We start from the raw sequence: 17,168 nt of genomic DNA, 5'->3' as shown, positions 1-17,168 counted from the left end.
CCGCGTTAAAACAAAAGACATAACGGATGATAAAAATCAAAAATTTTGCAGCTAATACAATTATAAGTGTGTTTGTGCATTGTGCTATGTCCAACACAATCTAATGTCTATACACAATCTATCATACACAATCTAACGTTAATCTTCTCAGCGTGATCTATTTTTACAAATTGAACCTTTCCGGAACAAAGAGGCGCCCGATAGCGCACTTGACTCCTTGATCGTTGGATAAAAAGTTTAACACTCCACCGATTAAGCTAACCGGGCCACGGTCTGCATTAAAACAAAAGACATAACGGACGATAAAAATCTATGATTTAGCAGCTAATACAATTATAAGTGTGTTTGAGCATTTTGCTATGTCCAACGCCAGCTATACACAATCTAATCTTCCCGGAACAAAGACGCTCCACCGGCTGGGGTAACCGGGCTACGGTTTGCGTTGGAATCACGGACATATTCTTTACTGCGTGATCTTTTTTACAAATAGACCGGGCTACGTCTGCGTATTCTTTAATGCGTGATCTTTTTTACAAATTAAACCTTCCCGGAACAAAGAGGCACCCGATAAGGGACTTGAACCCTTGACCGTTGGATCAAAAGTCCAACGCTCTACCGACTGAGCTAACCGGGCCACGGTCCGCATTAAAACAAAAGACATAACGGATGATACAAATCAATGATTTAGCAGCTAATACAATAATAAGTGTGTTTGTGCATTTTGCTATGTCCAACGCCAGCTTTACACAATCTAATCTTCCCGGAACAAAGACGCTCCACCGGCTGTGGTAACCGGGCTACGGTCTGCCTATTCTTTAATGCGTGATCTTTTTTACAAATTAAACCTTCCCCTAACAAAGAAGCTCCCGATAAGGGATTTGAACCCTTGACCGTTGGACTAAAAGTCCAACGCTCTACCGACTGAGCTAACCGGGCTACGGTGCGCATTAAAACAAAATACATAACGGATGATAAAAATCAATGATTTAGCAGCTAATACAATTATAAGTGTGTTTGTGCACTGTGCTATGTCCAACACCAGCTATACACAATCTAACGTTAATCTTCTCAGCGTGATCTATTTTTACAAATTGAACCCTTCCGGAACAAAGAGGCGCCCGATAGCGCACTTGACTCCTTGATCGTTGGATAAAAAGTTTAACACTCCACCGATTGAGCTAACCGGGCTACGGTCTGCATTAAAACAAAAGACATAACGGACGATAAAAATCTATGATTTAGCAGCTAATACAATTATAAGTGTGTTTGTTTTAGCGCACTTGACTCCTTGATCGTTGGATAAAAAGTTTAACGCTCTACCGACTGAGCTAACCGGGCTACGGTCCGCATTAAAACAAAAGACATAACGGATGATAAAAATCAATGATTTTGCAGCTAATACAATAATAAGTGTGTTTGTGCATTGTGCTATGTCCATCGCCAGCTATACACAATCTAATCTTCTCGGAACAAAGACGCTCCACCGGCTGTGGTAACCGGGCTACGGTCTGCGTTGGAACTAAGGACATATTCTTTACTGCGTGATCTTTTTTACAAATAGATCCTTATCGCAAAAAAAGGCGCCCGATAAAGGACTCGAACCCTTGATCGTTGGATTAAAAGTCCAACGCTCTACCGACTGAGCTAACCGGGCTACGGTCCACGTTAAAACAAAAGACATAACGGATGATAAAAATCAAAAATTTTGCAGCTAATACAATTATAGGTGTGTTTGTGCATTGTGCTATGTCCAACACCAGCTATACACAATCTAACGTGAATCTTCTCAGCGTGATCTATTTTTACAAATTGAACCTTTCCGGAACAAAGAGGCGCCCGATAGCGCACTTGACTCCTTGATCGTTGGATAAAAAGTTCAACACTCTACCGATTGAGCTAACCGGGCTACGGACTGCATTAAAACAAAAGATATAACAGATGGTAAAAATCAATGTTTTAGCAGCTAATACACATATAAGTGTGTTTCTGCATTGTGATATGTCCAACGCCATCTATACACAATCCAATCTTCCCGGAACAAAGACGCTCTACCGACTGAGGTAACTCTACCGACTGAGCTAACCGGGCTACGGTCCGCGTTAAACGAAACATATACCGGATCGTCGGAATCTGTTTATTAAGCAGCTAATACAATTATAAGTGTGTTTGAGCATTGTGCTATGTCCAACACCAGCTATACACAATCTAACGTGAATCTTCTCAGCGTGATTTATTTATACAAATTGAACTTTTCCGGAACAAAGAGGCGCCCGATAGCGCACTTGACTCCTTGATCGTTGGATAAAAAGTTCAACACTCTACCGATTGAGCTAACCGGGCTACGGTCTGCATTAAAACAAAATACATAACGGATGATAAAAGTCAATGATTTAGCAGCTAATACAAATATAAGTGTGTTTAAGCATTTTGCTATGTCCAACGACAGCTATACAAAATCTAATCTTCCCGGAAAAAAGACGCTCCACCGGCTGGGGTAACCGGGCTACGGTCTGCGTTGGAATCAAGGACATATTCTTTACTGCGTGATCTTTTTTACAAATAAATCGGGCTACGTCTGCGTATTATTTAATGCGTGATCTTTTTTACAAATTAAACCTTCCCGGAACAAAGAGGCGCCCGATAAGGGACTTGAACCCTTGACCGTTGGATTAAAAGTCCAACGCTCTACCGACTGAGCTAACCGGGCCACGGTCCGCATTAAAACAAGAGACATAACGGATGATAACAATCAATGATTTAGCAGCTAATACAATTATAAGTGTGTTTCTGTTAGCGCACTTGGCTCCTTGATCGTTGGATAAAAAGTTTACCGCTCTACCGACTGAGCTAACCGGGCTACGGTCCACATTAAAACAAAATACATAACGGATGATAAAAATCAATGATTTTGCAGCTAATACAATTATAAGTGTGGGTGTGCATTGTGCTATGTCCATCGCCAGCTATACACAATCTAATCTTCCCAGAACAAAGACGCTCTCCCGGCTGTGGTAATCGGGCTACGGTCTGCGTTGGAACTAAGGACATATTCTTTAATGCGTGATCTTTTTTAAAAATTAAACCATTCCGGAACAAAGAGGCGCCCGATAGCGCACTTGACTCCTTGATCGTTGGATGAAAATTTCAACACTCTACCGATTGAGCTAAACGTGCTACGGTCTGCATTAATTGAAACAAAAGATATAACGGATGATAAAAGTCAATGATTTAGCAGCTAATACAATCATAAGTGTGTTTGTGCATTTTGCTATGTCCAACGCCAGCTATACACAATCTAATCTTCCCGGAACAAAGACGCTCCACCGGCTGTGGTAACCGGGCTACGGTCTGCGTTGGAACTAAGGACATATTCTTTAATGCGTGATCTTTTTTACAAATTGAACTTTCCCGGAACAAAGAGGCGCCCGATAAGGGACTTGAACCCTTGACCGTTGGATTAAAAGTCCAACGCTCTACCGACTGAGCTAACCGGGCTACGGTGTGCAGTCAAACAAAAGACATGACGGATGATAAAAATCAATGAATTAGCAGCTAATACAATTATAAGTGTGTTTGTGCATTGTGCTATGTCCATCGCCAGCTATACACAATCTAATCTTCTCGGAACAAAGACGCTCCACCGGCTGTGGTAACCGGGCCACGGTCTGCGTTGGAACTAAGGACATATTCTTTACTGTGTGATCTTTTTTACAAATAGATCCTTCCCGCAAAAAAAGGCGCCCGATAAGAGACTTGAACCCTTGACCGTTGGATTAAAAGTCCAACGTTCTACCGACTGAGCTAACCGGGCTACGGTCCGCGTTAAAACAAAAGACATAACGGATGATAAAAATCAAAAAGTTTGCAGCTAATACAATTATAAGTGTGTTTGTGCATTGTGCTATGTCCAACACAATCTAATGTCTATACACAATCTATCATACACAATCTATGTCATACACAATCTAACGTTAATCTTCTCAGCGTGATCTATTTTTACAAATTGAACCTTTCCGGAACAAAGAGGCGCCCGATAGCGCACTTGACTCCTTGATCGTTGGATAAAAAGTTTAACACTCCACCGATTGAGCTACCCTGGCTACGGTCTGCATTAAAACAAAAGACATAAAGGACGATAAAAATCTATGATTTAGCAGCTAATACAATTATAAGTGTGTTTGTGCATTGTGCTATGTCCAACGCCAACTTATACACAATCTAATCTTCCCGGAACAAAGACGCTCCACCGGCTGTGGTAACCGGGCTACGGTCTGCGTATTATTTAATGCGTGATCTTTTTTACACAATCTGATCTTCTCGGAACAAAGACGCTCCACCGGCTGTGGTAAGCGGGCTACGGTCTGCGTTGAAACTAAGGACATATTCTTTAAAATGCGTGGATAAAAAGTTCAACACTCTACCGATTGAGCTAACCGGGCTACGGTTTGCATTAAAACAAAAGACATAACGAACGATAAAAATCAATGATTTAGCAGCTAATACAATTATAAGTGTGTTTGTGCATTGTGCTATGTCCAACGCCAGCTATACGCAATCTAATCTTCACGGAACAAAGACGCTCCACCGGCTGTGGTAACCGGGCTACGGCTGCGTATTCTTTAACGCGTGATCATTTTTCCAATTGAACCTTCCATGAACAAAGAGGCGCCCGATAAGGGACTTGAACTCTTGACCGTTGGATCAAAAATCCAACGTTCTACCGACTGAGCTAACCGGGCTACGGTCCGCATTAAAACAAAAGACATATCAGATGGTAAAAATCATTGTTTTAACAGCTAATACACATATAATTGTGTTTCTGCATTGTGATATGTCCAACGCCAGCTATACACAATCTAATCTTCTCGGAACAAAGACGCTTCACCGGCTGTGGTAACCGGGCTACGGTCTGCGTTGGAACTAAGGATATATTCTTTACTGCGTGATCTTTTTTACAAATATATCCTTCCCGTAAAAAAGGCGCCCGATAAAGGACTTGAACCCTTGACCGGTGGATTAAAAGTCCAACGCTCTACCGACTGAGCTAACCTGGCCACGGTCCGCATTAAAACAAAAGACATAACGGATGATAAAAATCAATGATGTAGCGGCTAATACAATTAGAGGTGTGTTTGTGCATTGTGCTATGTCCAACACCAGCTATACACAATCTAACGTTAATCTTCTCAGCGTGATATATTTTTACAAATTGAACCTTTCCGGAACAAAGAAGCGCCCGATAGCGCACGTGACTCCTTGATCGTTGGATAAAAATTTCAACACTCTACCGATTGAGCTAACCGGGCTACGGTCTGCATTAAAACAAAAGACATTACGGATAATAAAAATCAATGATTTAGCAGCTAATACAATTATAAGTGTGTTTGTGCATTTTGCTATGTCCAACGCCAGCTATACACAATCTAATCTTCCCGGAACATAGACGCTCCACCGGCTGTGGTAACCGGGCTACGGTCTGCGTATTCTTTAATGCGTGATCTTTTTTACAAATTAAACCTTCCCGGAACAAAGAGGCGCCCGATAAGAGACTTGAACCCTTGACCGTCGGATTAAAAGTCCAACGCTCTACCGACTGAGCTAACCGGGCCACGGTCCGCATTAAAACAAAAGACATAACGGATGATAAAAATCAATGATGTAGCAGCTAATACAATTAGAGGTGTGTTTGTGCATTGTGCTATGTCCAACATCAGCTATACATAATCTAACGTTAATCTGCTCAGCGTGATCTATTTTTACAAATTGAACCTTTCCGGAACAAAGAGGCGCCCGATAGCGCACTTGACTCCTTGATCGTTGGAAAAAATTTCAACACTCTACTAATTGAGCTAACCGGGCTACGGTCTGCATTAAAACAAAAGACATAACGAACGATTAAAATCAATGATTTAGCCGCTAATACAATTTTAAGTGTGTTTGTGCATTGTGCTATGTCCAACGCCAGCTATACGCAATCTAATCTTCCCGGAACAAAGACGCTCCACCGGCTGTGGTAACCGGGCTACGGCTGCGTATTCTTTAATGCGTGATCATTTTTACAAATTGAACCTTCCATGAACAAAGAGGCACTATGTCCAACGCCAGCTATACGCAATCTAATCTTCCCGGAACAAAGACGCTCCACCGGAAAGAGGCACTATGTCCAACGCCAGCTATACGCAATCTAATCTTCCCGGAACACAGACGCTCCACCGGCTGTGGTAACCGGGCTACGGCTGCGTATTCTTTAATGCGTGATCATTTTTACAAATTGAACCTTCCATGAACAAAGAGGCGCCCGATAAGGGACTTGAACTCTTGACCGTTGGATCAAAAATCCAACGCTCTACCGACTGAGCTAACCGGGCTACGGTCCGCATTAAAACAAAAGACATAACAGATGGTAAAAATCATTGTTTTAGCAGCAAATACACATATAAGTGTGTTTCTGCATTGTGATATGTCCAACGCCAGCTATACACAATCTAATCTTCTCGGAACAAAGACGCTTCACCAGCTGTGGTAACCGGGCTACGGTCTGCGTTGGAACTAAGGATATATTCTTTACTGCGTGATCTTTTTTACAGATATATCCTTCCCGTAAAAGAGGCGCCCGATAAAGAACTTGAACCCTTGACCGTTGGATTAAAAGTCCAACGCTCTACCGACTGAGCTAACCGGGCTACGGCATGCGTTAAAGCAAAAGATATAACAGATGGTAAAAATCAATGTTTTAGCAGCTAATACAAATATAAGTGTGTTTGAGCATTTTGCTTTGTCCAACGCCAGCTATACACAATCTAATCTTCCCGGAACATAGACGCTCCACCGGCTGTGGTAACCGGGCTACGGTCTGCGTATTCTTTAATGCGTGATTTTTTTTACAAATTAAACCTTCCCGGAACAAAGAGGCGCCCGATAAGAGACTTGAACACTTGACCGTTGGATTAAAAGTCCAACGCTCTAACGACTGAGCTAACCGGGCTACGGTCCGCATTAAAACAAAAGACATAACGGATGATAACAGTCAATGATTTAGCAGCTGATACAATTATAAGTGTGTTTGTGCATTGTGCTATGTCCAACATCAGCTATACATAATCTAACGTTAATCTGCTCAGCGTGATCTATTTTTACAAATTGAACCTTTCCGGAACAAAGAGGCGCCAGATAGCGCACTTGACTCCTTGATAGTTGGAAAAAATTTCAACACTCTACTAATTGAGCTAACCGGGCTACGGTCTGCATTAAAACAAAAGACATTACGGATAATAAAAATCAATGATTTAGCAGCTAATACAATTATAAGTGTGTTTGTGCATTTTGCTATGTCCAACGCCAGCTATACACAATCTAATCTTCTCGGAATAAAGACTGTGGTAACCGGGCTACGGTCTGCGTTGAAACTAAGGACATATTCTTTAATGCGTGATCTTTTTTACAAATTGAACCTTCCCGGAACAAAGAGGCGCCCGATAAGGGACTTGAACCCTTGACTGTCAGATTAAAAGTCCAACGCTCGACCGACTGAGCTAACCGGGCTACGGTCCGCATTAAAACAAAAGACATAACGGATGATAAAAATCAATGATTTAGCAGCTAATACAATTATAAGTGTGTTTGTGCATTGTGCTATGTCCAACACCAGCTACACACAATCTAACGTTAATCTTCTCAGCCTGATCTATTTTTTACAAATTGAACCTTTCCGGAACAAAGAGGCGCCCGATAGCGCACTTCACTCCTTGATCGTTGGATAAAAATTTCAACACTCTACCGATTGAGCTAACCGGGCTACGGTCTGCATTAAAACAAAAGACATAACGGATGATAAAAATCAATGATTTAGCAGCTAATACAATTATAAGTGTGTTTGTGCATTTTGCTATGTCTAACGCCAGCTATACACAATCTAATCTTCCCGGAACAAAGACGCTCCACCGGCTGTGGTAACCGGGCTACGGTCTTCGTTGAAACTAAGGACATATTCTTTAAAATGCGTGGATAAAAAGTTCAACACTCTACCGATTGAGCTAACCGGGCTACGGTTTGCATTAAAACAAAAGACATAACAGATGATAAAAATCAATGAATTAGCAGTTAATACAGTTATAAGTGTGTTTGTGCATTGTGCTATGTCCAACGCCAGCTATTCACAATCTAATCTTCCCGGAACAAAGACGCTCCACCGGCTGTGGTAACCGGGCTACGGTCTGCGTATTCTCTAATGCGTGATCTTTTTTACAAATTGAACCTTCCCGGAACAAAGAGGCGCCCGATAAGGGACTTGAACCCTTGACCGTTGGATTAAAAGTCCAACGCTCTACCGACTGAGCTAACCGGGCTACGGTCCGCATTAAAACAAAAGACCTAACGGATGATAAAAATCAATGATTTTGCAGCCAATACAATTATAAGTGTGTTTGTGCATTGTGCTATGTCCAACGCCAGCTATTCACAATCTAACGTTAATCTTCTCAGCGTGATCTATTTTTACAAATTGAACTTTTCCGGAACAAAGAGGCGCCCGATAGCGCACTTGACTCCTTGATCGTTGGATAAAAAGTTCAACAATCTACCGATTGAACTAACCCGGCTACGGTCTGCATTAAAACAAAATACATAACAGATGGTAAAAATCAATGTTTTAGCAGCTAATACACATATAAGTATGTTTCTGCATTGTGATATGTCCAACGCCAGCTATACACAATCCAATCTTCCCGGAACAAGGACGCTCTACCGACTGAGGTAACCGGGCTACGGTCTGCGTATTCTTTAATGCGTGATCTTTTTTACAAATTAAGTAATTAAGATGTTTGAACAATTTAACTAAAAACCCTACTCCTTGGAAGAAGGGTTGACTAAGTTTCGGAATATTTCTGGATTCGGTGAAAAATCGTTGTTCATTATTAAACCACTGCTTTTTTGTAGATTTTCACTTAGTGGACACTTATCAAGTACAGCAGTTAATTTATAAAAAAAAATTGTAAATCAATAACAAATCAGTTGAAGTCAGCTCGGGTATTCAAACATGTGATGATTGAAGTGAGAAAAAAATTTGAAGTCACGTTTAGGATATTCCATTAAACAACAATGGAAAACTTACATTGGAATCAGTCAAGCTTCAAATGCTAATGACATTAATAAAAAGAATATGAGAAATGAAGACTGAAGTTTCCTTCTGAGACATTGGAAGACGCTAAAACCTTATAGACCTGATAGCGTGGAAAGCCTTCTTACAATGCAGTAATAAGGGAACATATATTTATAATATATATATACAGGCTTCAAGTTGAACTATATGTTTAATCAAAATATCTATCTTTGCTAACAAATGCTGAAAACCATTTATTTCAATCTGCTGAGTGATTAGAGCCAGAAATTTGCTGTAGGAACCATCACCAGGGCTGGATTTACCCAGACAGGCTAAAACCTAGGGCCTCGAAACTCGGTTTCGAAGTTTGTAATTCTTTTGAAAACTTGACAAGTTTAAACCCTACGAAAAGTATTTATATTTATCAAGCTTTTCAGAGTAGAAAATTCTTTACACAACTGGTTTCAACCACGTTGCAAACAGCCATTATTGCGGCATTTGCATCATAATAAGGAAATTATTATGCGCATTCTGCTGGAAGTTTCTATGTTAAAGTATGGCTGTAGCGGTTGTTTGAATAAATAAATTGAAAGCAAAACTGCCTCCAGTAAATTTGTATTCTTTTATTTAAAAATTCGCTCCCATGAATGGGGAGAATAAAAAGTTTAATGCACTCATATTTTAAAATTTTAAGCAATGACATGTGATGTTGTTCAGAGAGAAATTCTGAGCTCAAAAATATGAAAGGGCCTCTCATGGTCTAAATCCAGCCCTGAACATCACGAATTTTGGGATAGGTGCATGGTGTCAACATATGAACTGAGTTAGGCGATTGGATTTTGAAAGGTGTACCAGAAATTTACATACTTACATGGAATTCATGAAATATATAACATCCAATAAAAACCAAAATAGGTCTTTCGTTAAACGCCAGTTGTAGTCCGTGTACCACTACCGGTATTCCGTTATCACAGCGCATATCCCACAGAGCACGGCGCGTTGGCAGAATCTCATGGTATAGTGACAATGACGTCATCGGAAATACCGCGCTCATTAAAATTTTAGTGAACGATTATCAAAAATCTTGACCATGTTTATCATGCTAAAAATATTAAAAAAAAATATAAAAAATATTCTATCCTCAAAACTGCTCACGTATACAATGAAAGATATCCAGAAAATTACAAAAAATGCAAATTTCTGCTCTGGTGATCACATTCCCCATAAGAGCTAATGTTAAAGTTGTTTTGTTTACATCACTTTTCTGTTTGCGCGTAGGATGGGTTTTTGATGAATAAGGTCTATTGACTCACATGTTTGAAAAGGTTTCATCATGAGACACAGAGAGTTCGTCCTTCATATATGTTTAAAATATTCTCATACAAAACATCCGTAAATAGAATATTTTATACAAAAAATAAAGTAAACTATAGCATTATGAATAGGATGATATTTTGAGATGTTTTTTGGTGGTTTAAAACTAACTTAAAACTGTATTCCTCTCGATCTTCATCCTCTAATTATCGAGATTTATTGAAATGGGGAATAACTTTTTTTGGTTTTAGTTATGTTCAGGTTCCTATAGATCATAGAAGATACATGTATTCTGAATCGGTACGACATCCAGCAACAACTTTTGTTTACACATTATAAATTGAAAACCGAGGGAAATATATAAGACACTTTTGTCTGTTTGGTTGAAATCTTCTTTCAATATATATGGTCGGTTTATTTCCAAATGTTTTCTTTCTGGGCTCCAGCGAATTTTCAATCGTCTCTTATGCTCACAAATATAATGGATGGCATTTTAGCGCAATGCTGTCAACTCTTTCAATCCTGAATACACTTAAACACGTGTGTATGTTAAACTTGAAATTAGTTCATTACCCGTGATCAGGGTTTGAGTAATTCTCTCTGAGAAATCAAACTTTTTGCTACTCGATCACGGCTCCATATTTACTAGCGTATTACGATTATGGAAGTCTATTATTATGGAAGGATCAAACCAGCATGTAATTGAATGAAAAAATGGTACGCATGCTCAGATATCCATTCATTTGAGGAATGAGGAACTGAATGTTAAGGGAATATACGTAATCTGTTCAGTTATTCAATTCTTCTTCACAAACGTAAAACAATATTCTAAAATACCAGCTATCAGAAATCATTGTCCGGTATATACAGATAAATTCCCATTAAAGAATTATTCTTTCAGTTCCGAACATTAAAAAATAAATGATGATAACCTGGACAGGAAGGCTAGATTGATAAATAATATTCAATCAGTGAACGTAAATGTGTGAACGTTTCTACTGCAATAAGCTTCCCCGCACAACCTGTAGACGGGAAAGTGTGAAATGGTCCATTATTAACGATAATAAATCAACGCTTACTGTCAAGTTGTACATAAACAGATCGCCTGTGTAAACAATGTACACAAACATTTTGTAAATTAAAACAACTTTATGTATGGTAACAACAGGTTAATCTCAGAGACATATTTTATTGAGTTACAGAATAGTTAGAATTAAAAAAACGAAGATTTACAGCGAAAAGATATATAAGAGATGACAGAAGCGTCACATCGACCAAAGAAGTTCATGCGTTTCGGTTTAACATCAAGCGTGATTGACGGAAAAGTAAGGATAGGTATTTATGGCAGAATTACATACAATCACAACAAAAATCCAATCATGTCATTTGGTATTGAATCTTCTATAGTTTATTACATCGTGAAAGCTTACGATTGCGAACAAATTAAATTTCGACGTCTATACGGACTAACTTTCTCGTTACCAAGTACAAGATAGATATAAGATAGCACCTTGTAAAATATCATTTAATAATTGTTTGGAAAATACAAGACAGGAACCAACATCCTTTGCTTCCTTTGCAAACGTGTAAGCATAGGTGTATACATAGTGAGGAATGAATAAGTAAACAGACTTCGCAATTTGATTTTTATTTGAAAAGTTTTATACCGCGACAACCTCATGTATTTAGTTGCAAAGCAGCAAAATATACAATCAGTACCAAATAACTTGAGATTTTGCACAGGAAAAACTATAGCATAAATATGTGCAATTCGACGAATATATAATAATCTTATTTACTAGCGTCGTATGTTATCATCTAGTAGTACTCCGGGTATAAATAGGAAAGTATTAAGCTTAGTTGAGGTAATTAATCCTTAGTGATAATGATGGAACGGAAACTACTCTTCCTAATGAAAGTCTTGTTTTCGAAAATATAGCTGATACAAAAATAGAAATTAATGAGGGAATCTTCTCAACTCATCTCCCTTCCGCCTTCCTTCTTAAACACGCAAAGAAAACAGATTGAAGCAGCGAAAAATATTAGGTCAAACATGTTTTTTGTCATCTATAAGTATTAAATATCAGGAAATATCTCATACATTATCATCATCTGCTAGGCTGCAGCAACAAGTTATCCAACATATGGGGATTGCGCAGTTTTTATACTATGTCAGCGCGCATCTGTGGAGTTTAGTCAGTATAATTTCTGTCTACACGCGACCAACCAATATAGTTAAGTCAGAACAAACTGTCTAAGGTGCGTTCGCAAATTTGAAGAATGACAGGATGACTCTTTTAGGTGTAGAAAACTTACATCACTTGAGGGCGCTGTATGTTTCGCGCAATGTTACATTTTTAAAAGAAGTTAATTTTATCGTAATCTTTTTGTAATTGATAATAAAATAAAATACTTGATAGGAATTGCCATATATATATTAACAATTCATGAAGATTGTGAAACAGCCAGCTAATTTCCTAAATTTTTTCTTTAGATCCTAATATTTTATTTCATAATGTCTTCCACCCAAGTGAAGAATGACTTTGAAAAACCACGTAAGAATCGAAAAAGAACCATTAAAACCTGTGAATCGACGCCAAATCCGCAAAAGAAAAGACGACGACCAAATGCTGCAATTCGTGAAAGAGAACGACTTAAAATTTTCAACGACGCTCTCGAAACTCTCCAAAAAGCTATTCCCGTTCGTTTGCCGAGGGGAAGAAAACTACATAAAAAGCAAACGCTCACAGTAAGGAACGAAACAATTTTCAAAAAATTAAGAGATAAAACGTTTAGGCGTAAGGATATGGATAAATGTAACGTGTAAATATTTTGTGAACACATGAAAGAAATATAGTACATGCTTTCGAATAGAATCAAAATTTAGTTTTTTATTATTTAGTCAATGTCGAATATTTGTATACTGTATCAGACAAATTTAAAAATTGTGGGACACGGAAAATAGCTGATTTATGGTCAAAATAAAATATTTTAGCTACTGTTTTATTACCAGTTTTTATTCCATTTTGTTTATATTTTAACATATTCATCCCTCCATATATAATACTGAGAGTTTACCGTGTAGCAATCATATAATTTTTCTCTTTACAGCTTGCATCTTGTTATATACGATTTCTTCGCGGTTGCTTGGAAGGGCAGAATGATTGGGCAGACAGACATCGCTTTTTGTGGAGTGCGGGTTCACAACAAGAAGACTTAATAACAACTATTGATGCCGCGGCAGAAGGGTTAACGAGAGTCGAAACTTCTCAGCTGCAAAGCGTAATGACTCCTCCGGAATCTCCACATACGCCAGAAAGTCTAGAATCAGTTGCAAGCACATCGTATGGCAGCAATGAAGATATATTTAAAAATCAATTTACTGTAAATAATGAAATCGAACAAAGCACAGAATCACTAACTGAGGAAAATTTCCCCCCATTTTATATAAATATTCCTGAATACCATCCCATGTCTCCAGAAGAAGAAGATAATCATTTAGATGAATTACTACAGGATCTGAACGAAATTGTTCCATTTGAAGAAAACTCAGATGTTTTACAGGAAAACAACAATGTTTTCGCGAACAGTACACTTGAAAATGATTTTGTTGTTAATACCAAATCTTTGCCACAATTTGTATATCAGAATGCAATGATATACGACGACACAGTAGATGCGACTACAATAATTGTCAACAGGCATGTAGATTCAACAGATGAATATATATTCCAAAGCGAAGCAGAGTCATGCTACAATGCTGAGAATAGTGTCGCAAAACTACATCAACTGGTTGATAATATAGACGGCTCTGCATTTAGCATTACAGACAACCTAACCACAATAAACCCAGATGAATATATCGCCACATCATGGAGTTCAAATTTTTCTCGAAATGTCAAGCCTTCGTCAAACCTATGCAAAGTTTTGTATTTTGCGTAATGAAATTAACTCTGAGTAGTTATTTTACTTAACTTATCACTTATTTATTTAATTTATTACTTACCTGTTTTAGCAATAAAAAATTTAAAAAATATATACATAAAATATTATATTTTTACTAGTATGGGTTGGGTGTAGTACATCTATTGAGTTTCTCAAGAATGTAGTATGTTTCCATTTAGACTTAAGATGAAAGGACTTTTAATTTCAATGGTTTAGAATCATTGTCTTTATGTTCATATGTTACATCAGAAGGCAAAAATAATGAATCGGAAATGTCGATGCAAGCATAATCCGGACTCAAGCCATCACCACGCTTCCCGCAGGAAACGGTTTTCCGCACTTAGAATACGCGTCCGTCAGATTAATTACCAACGCTCCTTCGTCCCCTTCTTACGTCGCAGGATCAAAGAAACAAAGACCTGTTTATAACTTTCAATGTTAGGATATACCGAAAATGAAAGCGGGAACCCGGGCATAAGCTTACAGTGGGTTAAATTAAAAGAGCTATTTCATAGATTTTTTCTCGTTGATCTCCTTCTCGTATAGGAGTCATACTGAGAGGCCAGCATAAAATATTTGTAGCGAGCATAATTGATTCGAATTTTGAGCATATGGGCTTACTAGTGTCAGATATACTGCAACAGGGAAATATGGATGCCCAAGATTTAACATGTCCTGTTATCGACCAATATAACTTCGAACTTATGCAATTCACAGGTAGGCTGTTTTAACAATAATGATATCAAACTATATTTCCCTCACTAATGTATGTATATTAAAACTAAATACCTGTTTCAGTGTCAGAACACTTCTGTGCACTTTTACTGATAGCGTCGATAAGCGGTGAAGTTTAAGAATTTGTATCGATTAATCAACCAGATATAATGCACTTTGTTACTGGCTTGTGAAATATATGTAGAAAACAATAGATAACCTAGGGACGCGGTTTCTAACCGGGGCCCGCTGCTTCTGAGGGAACCACAGAACGGTTGGCAGGGGCCCATAATGCTAGGCGCAGGAATGATTTTACTTTTTCCCTTCACAAGATATTTCTCTGTTCTTCCTAGTTTCATTGCTTGGTAAGGTTATTTCGCAGGTTGTTTTCACTTCACTGTTGAGAATGACATGTTTCAACATAATGGGATTTGGAATCTATCAATCTAAATAATACTCAAATAAACTAAATACCTTTGGAATGATAAACAAGTAGGTCATGAGTGCTAAAAGCTCCGGAAAGGGGCCACGGGCTATAAAAGGTTGGGAAGCACTGACTTAGGGCCTTACGTGATGATGTGAAATATAATGTAGCATAATAATTTGTAAACATGATTACGAATTCGCTTTACAGATGACATAAACGGAACTGAAATGATGAACGATTACTTCAATAATTATTACACCGACATATTAGGACCACCCAATCAAGAAGGCGAACAACAGGAGAACGCAGGCATTTCATCGCGCGTCAATGACAACAAAAGCGACGATTATACGCACAATCTACGTCTTTCCAAACGTACAACGACCAAGAACCGCAACGTTATACGGAAAAATTCTCAAATTTCCCACAAGAAAAAACGAGCCGATATAGCTAAGAAAGGGCGACAAAGTTTAAAGTTATTTAACCAAGCGATGACAACCTTACAGAACGTTATTCCAGTTCGTTTGCCCAAAGGAAGAAAACTCCAAAAGAAGCAGATACTCCAGGTTTTTACATTTAAATCTTATGCGTTACACTACGCCGACATTCACTATCGCTTTTTACAACGCGCACTGATGAAATAAGTTGAACGTAAGTGTTGATACACCAAAGTAAAACTTTTACAACCTACCATATGTAGGCTTTCACTCGTAGAATAGAGTCATGGAATCGTTGATTTCGATAAAAATATATAAGTTACAGGCGAACACTGCAATAATCTGTGTAGGCTACCGATTACGGATATTGGACATGGGCTGATAATTTGTGTTACATCTATACAACTTCAATTTCACATTTGTAGTATTCCAAGTGTTGATTATTTTACCGGGCCTCACTCTGGCCTATGTTTTGCAACTAATTACGATTCAATTAATGCTAGGATAATATTCATTTTCATTCATTCATAACTTCTTTCAGTTTGCCATCCAATACATACAATTTTTGCGTGAGTGTCGGGATGGTAAAAAAGATTTCAGCGAACGACACAGATTCCTATGGAGAGAAGGAACAACACACAGCACCTTTATTGATGCGATAGAAGCAGCTGCAACAAAATCAAGATAGTGAAAATATTCTATTCTTTCTTTGAAAAGTTTTTTAATAAAATAGCCCAATCTAAATGTCTTCTTTTATTGTTAAAATTGCTAGGTATGTAAAACCAGTGCTTCTCAACCCCCTTTTTTTTTTATAGAGGCCCACTTTCACAGAGAGTTTTACTTTGCAGGACACCTTCATTATTAACTTCTTTCTTCGGAGGCTAAAATAAGTCAAGTCAGGGTTGTCAAACGATTCGAATATCGAAGTATTCAAATACTTGTTTGGAAAATTTTCGAATAATCCCGAATGATAGACATTTTTTGCTGTCAGCTAGGTGTTTCGTTTTCGAGGGAAATCTTCAAAGATTTTATGCGCTTTTTCGCGTATTGTAATGACGGAGAAATAGAATCGGCACTCTGTTTTTTCTCTTCTGTGCGAGCGTGCGCCCCATATGGTTGCGACAATTTTGCCCAATTGCGTGATGGGCATTGTCGCCATTCCCTTGCAAGGTTTCTTATTTACACATTCATTCCCATAATGTCGAAAAGTGAGAATTATGTGAAGCCGTAATTG

General features: G+C 38.3%; 2 protein-coding genes and 7 non-coding genes across 9 annotated transcripts; 2 read left to right on the top strand and 7 right to left on the bottom strand.

Moving 5' to 3' along the window:
- Positions 1-561: 561 nt before the first annotated feature.
- Trnak-uuu (transfer RNA lysine (anticodon UUU)) lies at positions 562-634 on the bottom strand. The gene has a single exon. It is a non-coding gene; the product is annotated as a tRNA-Lys (tRNA).
- Positions 635-1,581: 947 nt separating this feature from the next.
- Positions 1,582-1,654, bottom strand: Trnak-uuu (transfer RNA lysine (anticodon UUU)). Its single transcript has one exon. It is a non-coding gene; the product is annotated as a tRNA-Lys (tRNA).
- A 980-nt stretch (positions 1,655-2,634) lies between these two features.
- On the bottom strand, positions 2,635-2,707 carry Trnak-uuu (transfer RNA lysine (anticodon UUU)). The gene has a single exon. It is a non-coding gene; the product is annotated as a tRNA-Lys (tRNA).
- Positions 2,708-3,422: 715 nt separating this feature from the next.
- Positions 3,423-3,495, bottom strand: Trnak-uuu (transfer RNA lysine (anticodon UUU)). The gene has a single exon. It is a non-coding gene; the product is annotated as a tRNA-Lys (tRNA).
- A 2,040-nt stretch (positions 3,496-5,535) lies between these two features.
- Trnak-uuu (transfer RNA lysine (anticodon UUU)) lies at positions 5,536-5,608 on the bottom strand. The gene has a single exon. It is a non-coding gene; the product is annotated as a tRNA-Lys (tRNA).
- A 687-nt stretch (positions 5,609-6,295) lies between these two features.
- Trnak-uuu (transfer RNA lysine (anticodon UUU)) lies at positions 6,296-6,368 on the bottom strand. The gene has a single exon. It is a non-coding gene; the product is annotated as a tRNA-Lys (tRNA).
- A 1,904-nt stretch (positions 6,369-8,272) lies between these two features.
- On the bottom strand, positions 8,273-8,345 carry Trnak-uuu (transfer RNA lysine (anticodon UUU)). Its single transcript has one exon. It is a non-coding gene; the product is annotated as a tRNA-Lys (tRNA).
- Positions 8,346-11,610: 3,265 nt separating this feature from the next.
- On the top strand, positions 11,611-14,442 carry LOC120335962 (uncharacterized). The gene is made up of 2 exons (XM_078109801.1): positions 11,611-13,160; positions 13,523-14,442. Exons 1-2 carry the CDS (start codon positions 12,927-12,929, stop codon positions 14,351-14,353), a joined length of 1,065 nt encoding a protein of 354 aa, XP_077965927.1. The 5' UTR covers positions 11,611-12,926; the 3' UTR covers positions 14,354-14,442.
- A 317-nt stretch (positions 14,443-14,759) lies between these two features.
- On the top strand, positions 14,760-16,676 carry LOC120336524 (uncharacterized). Its single transcript, XM_039404216.2, has 3 exons — positions 14,760-15,073; positions 15,705-16,063; positions 16,476-16,676. The coding sequence occupies exons 1-3, from the start codon at positions 14,968-14,970 to the stop codon at positions 16,620-16,622; spliced, it is 612 nt and encodes a 203-aa protein (XP_039260150.1). The 5' UTR covers positions 14,760-14,967; the 3' UTR covers positions 16,623-16,676.
- Positions 16,677-17,168: the final 492 nt, after the last annotated feature.

The sequence above is a fragment of the Styela clava genome, chromosome 2, assembly GCF_964204865.1.
Source record: "Styela clava chromosome 2, kaStyClav1.hap1.2, whole genome shotgun sequence".
Classification (NCBI taxonomy): domain Eukaryota; kingdom Metazoa; phylum Chordata; class Ascidiacea; order Stolidobranchia; family Styelidae; genus Styela; species Styela clava.
This window is presented reverse-complemented; position numbering and strand designations above follow the sequence as displayed.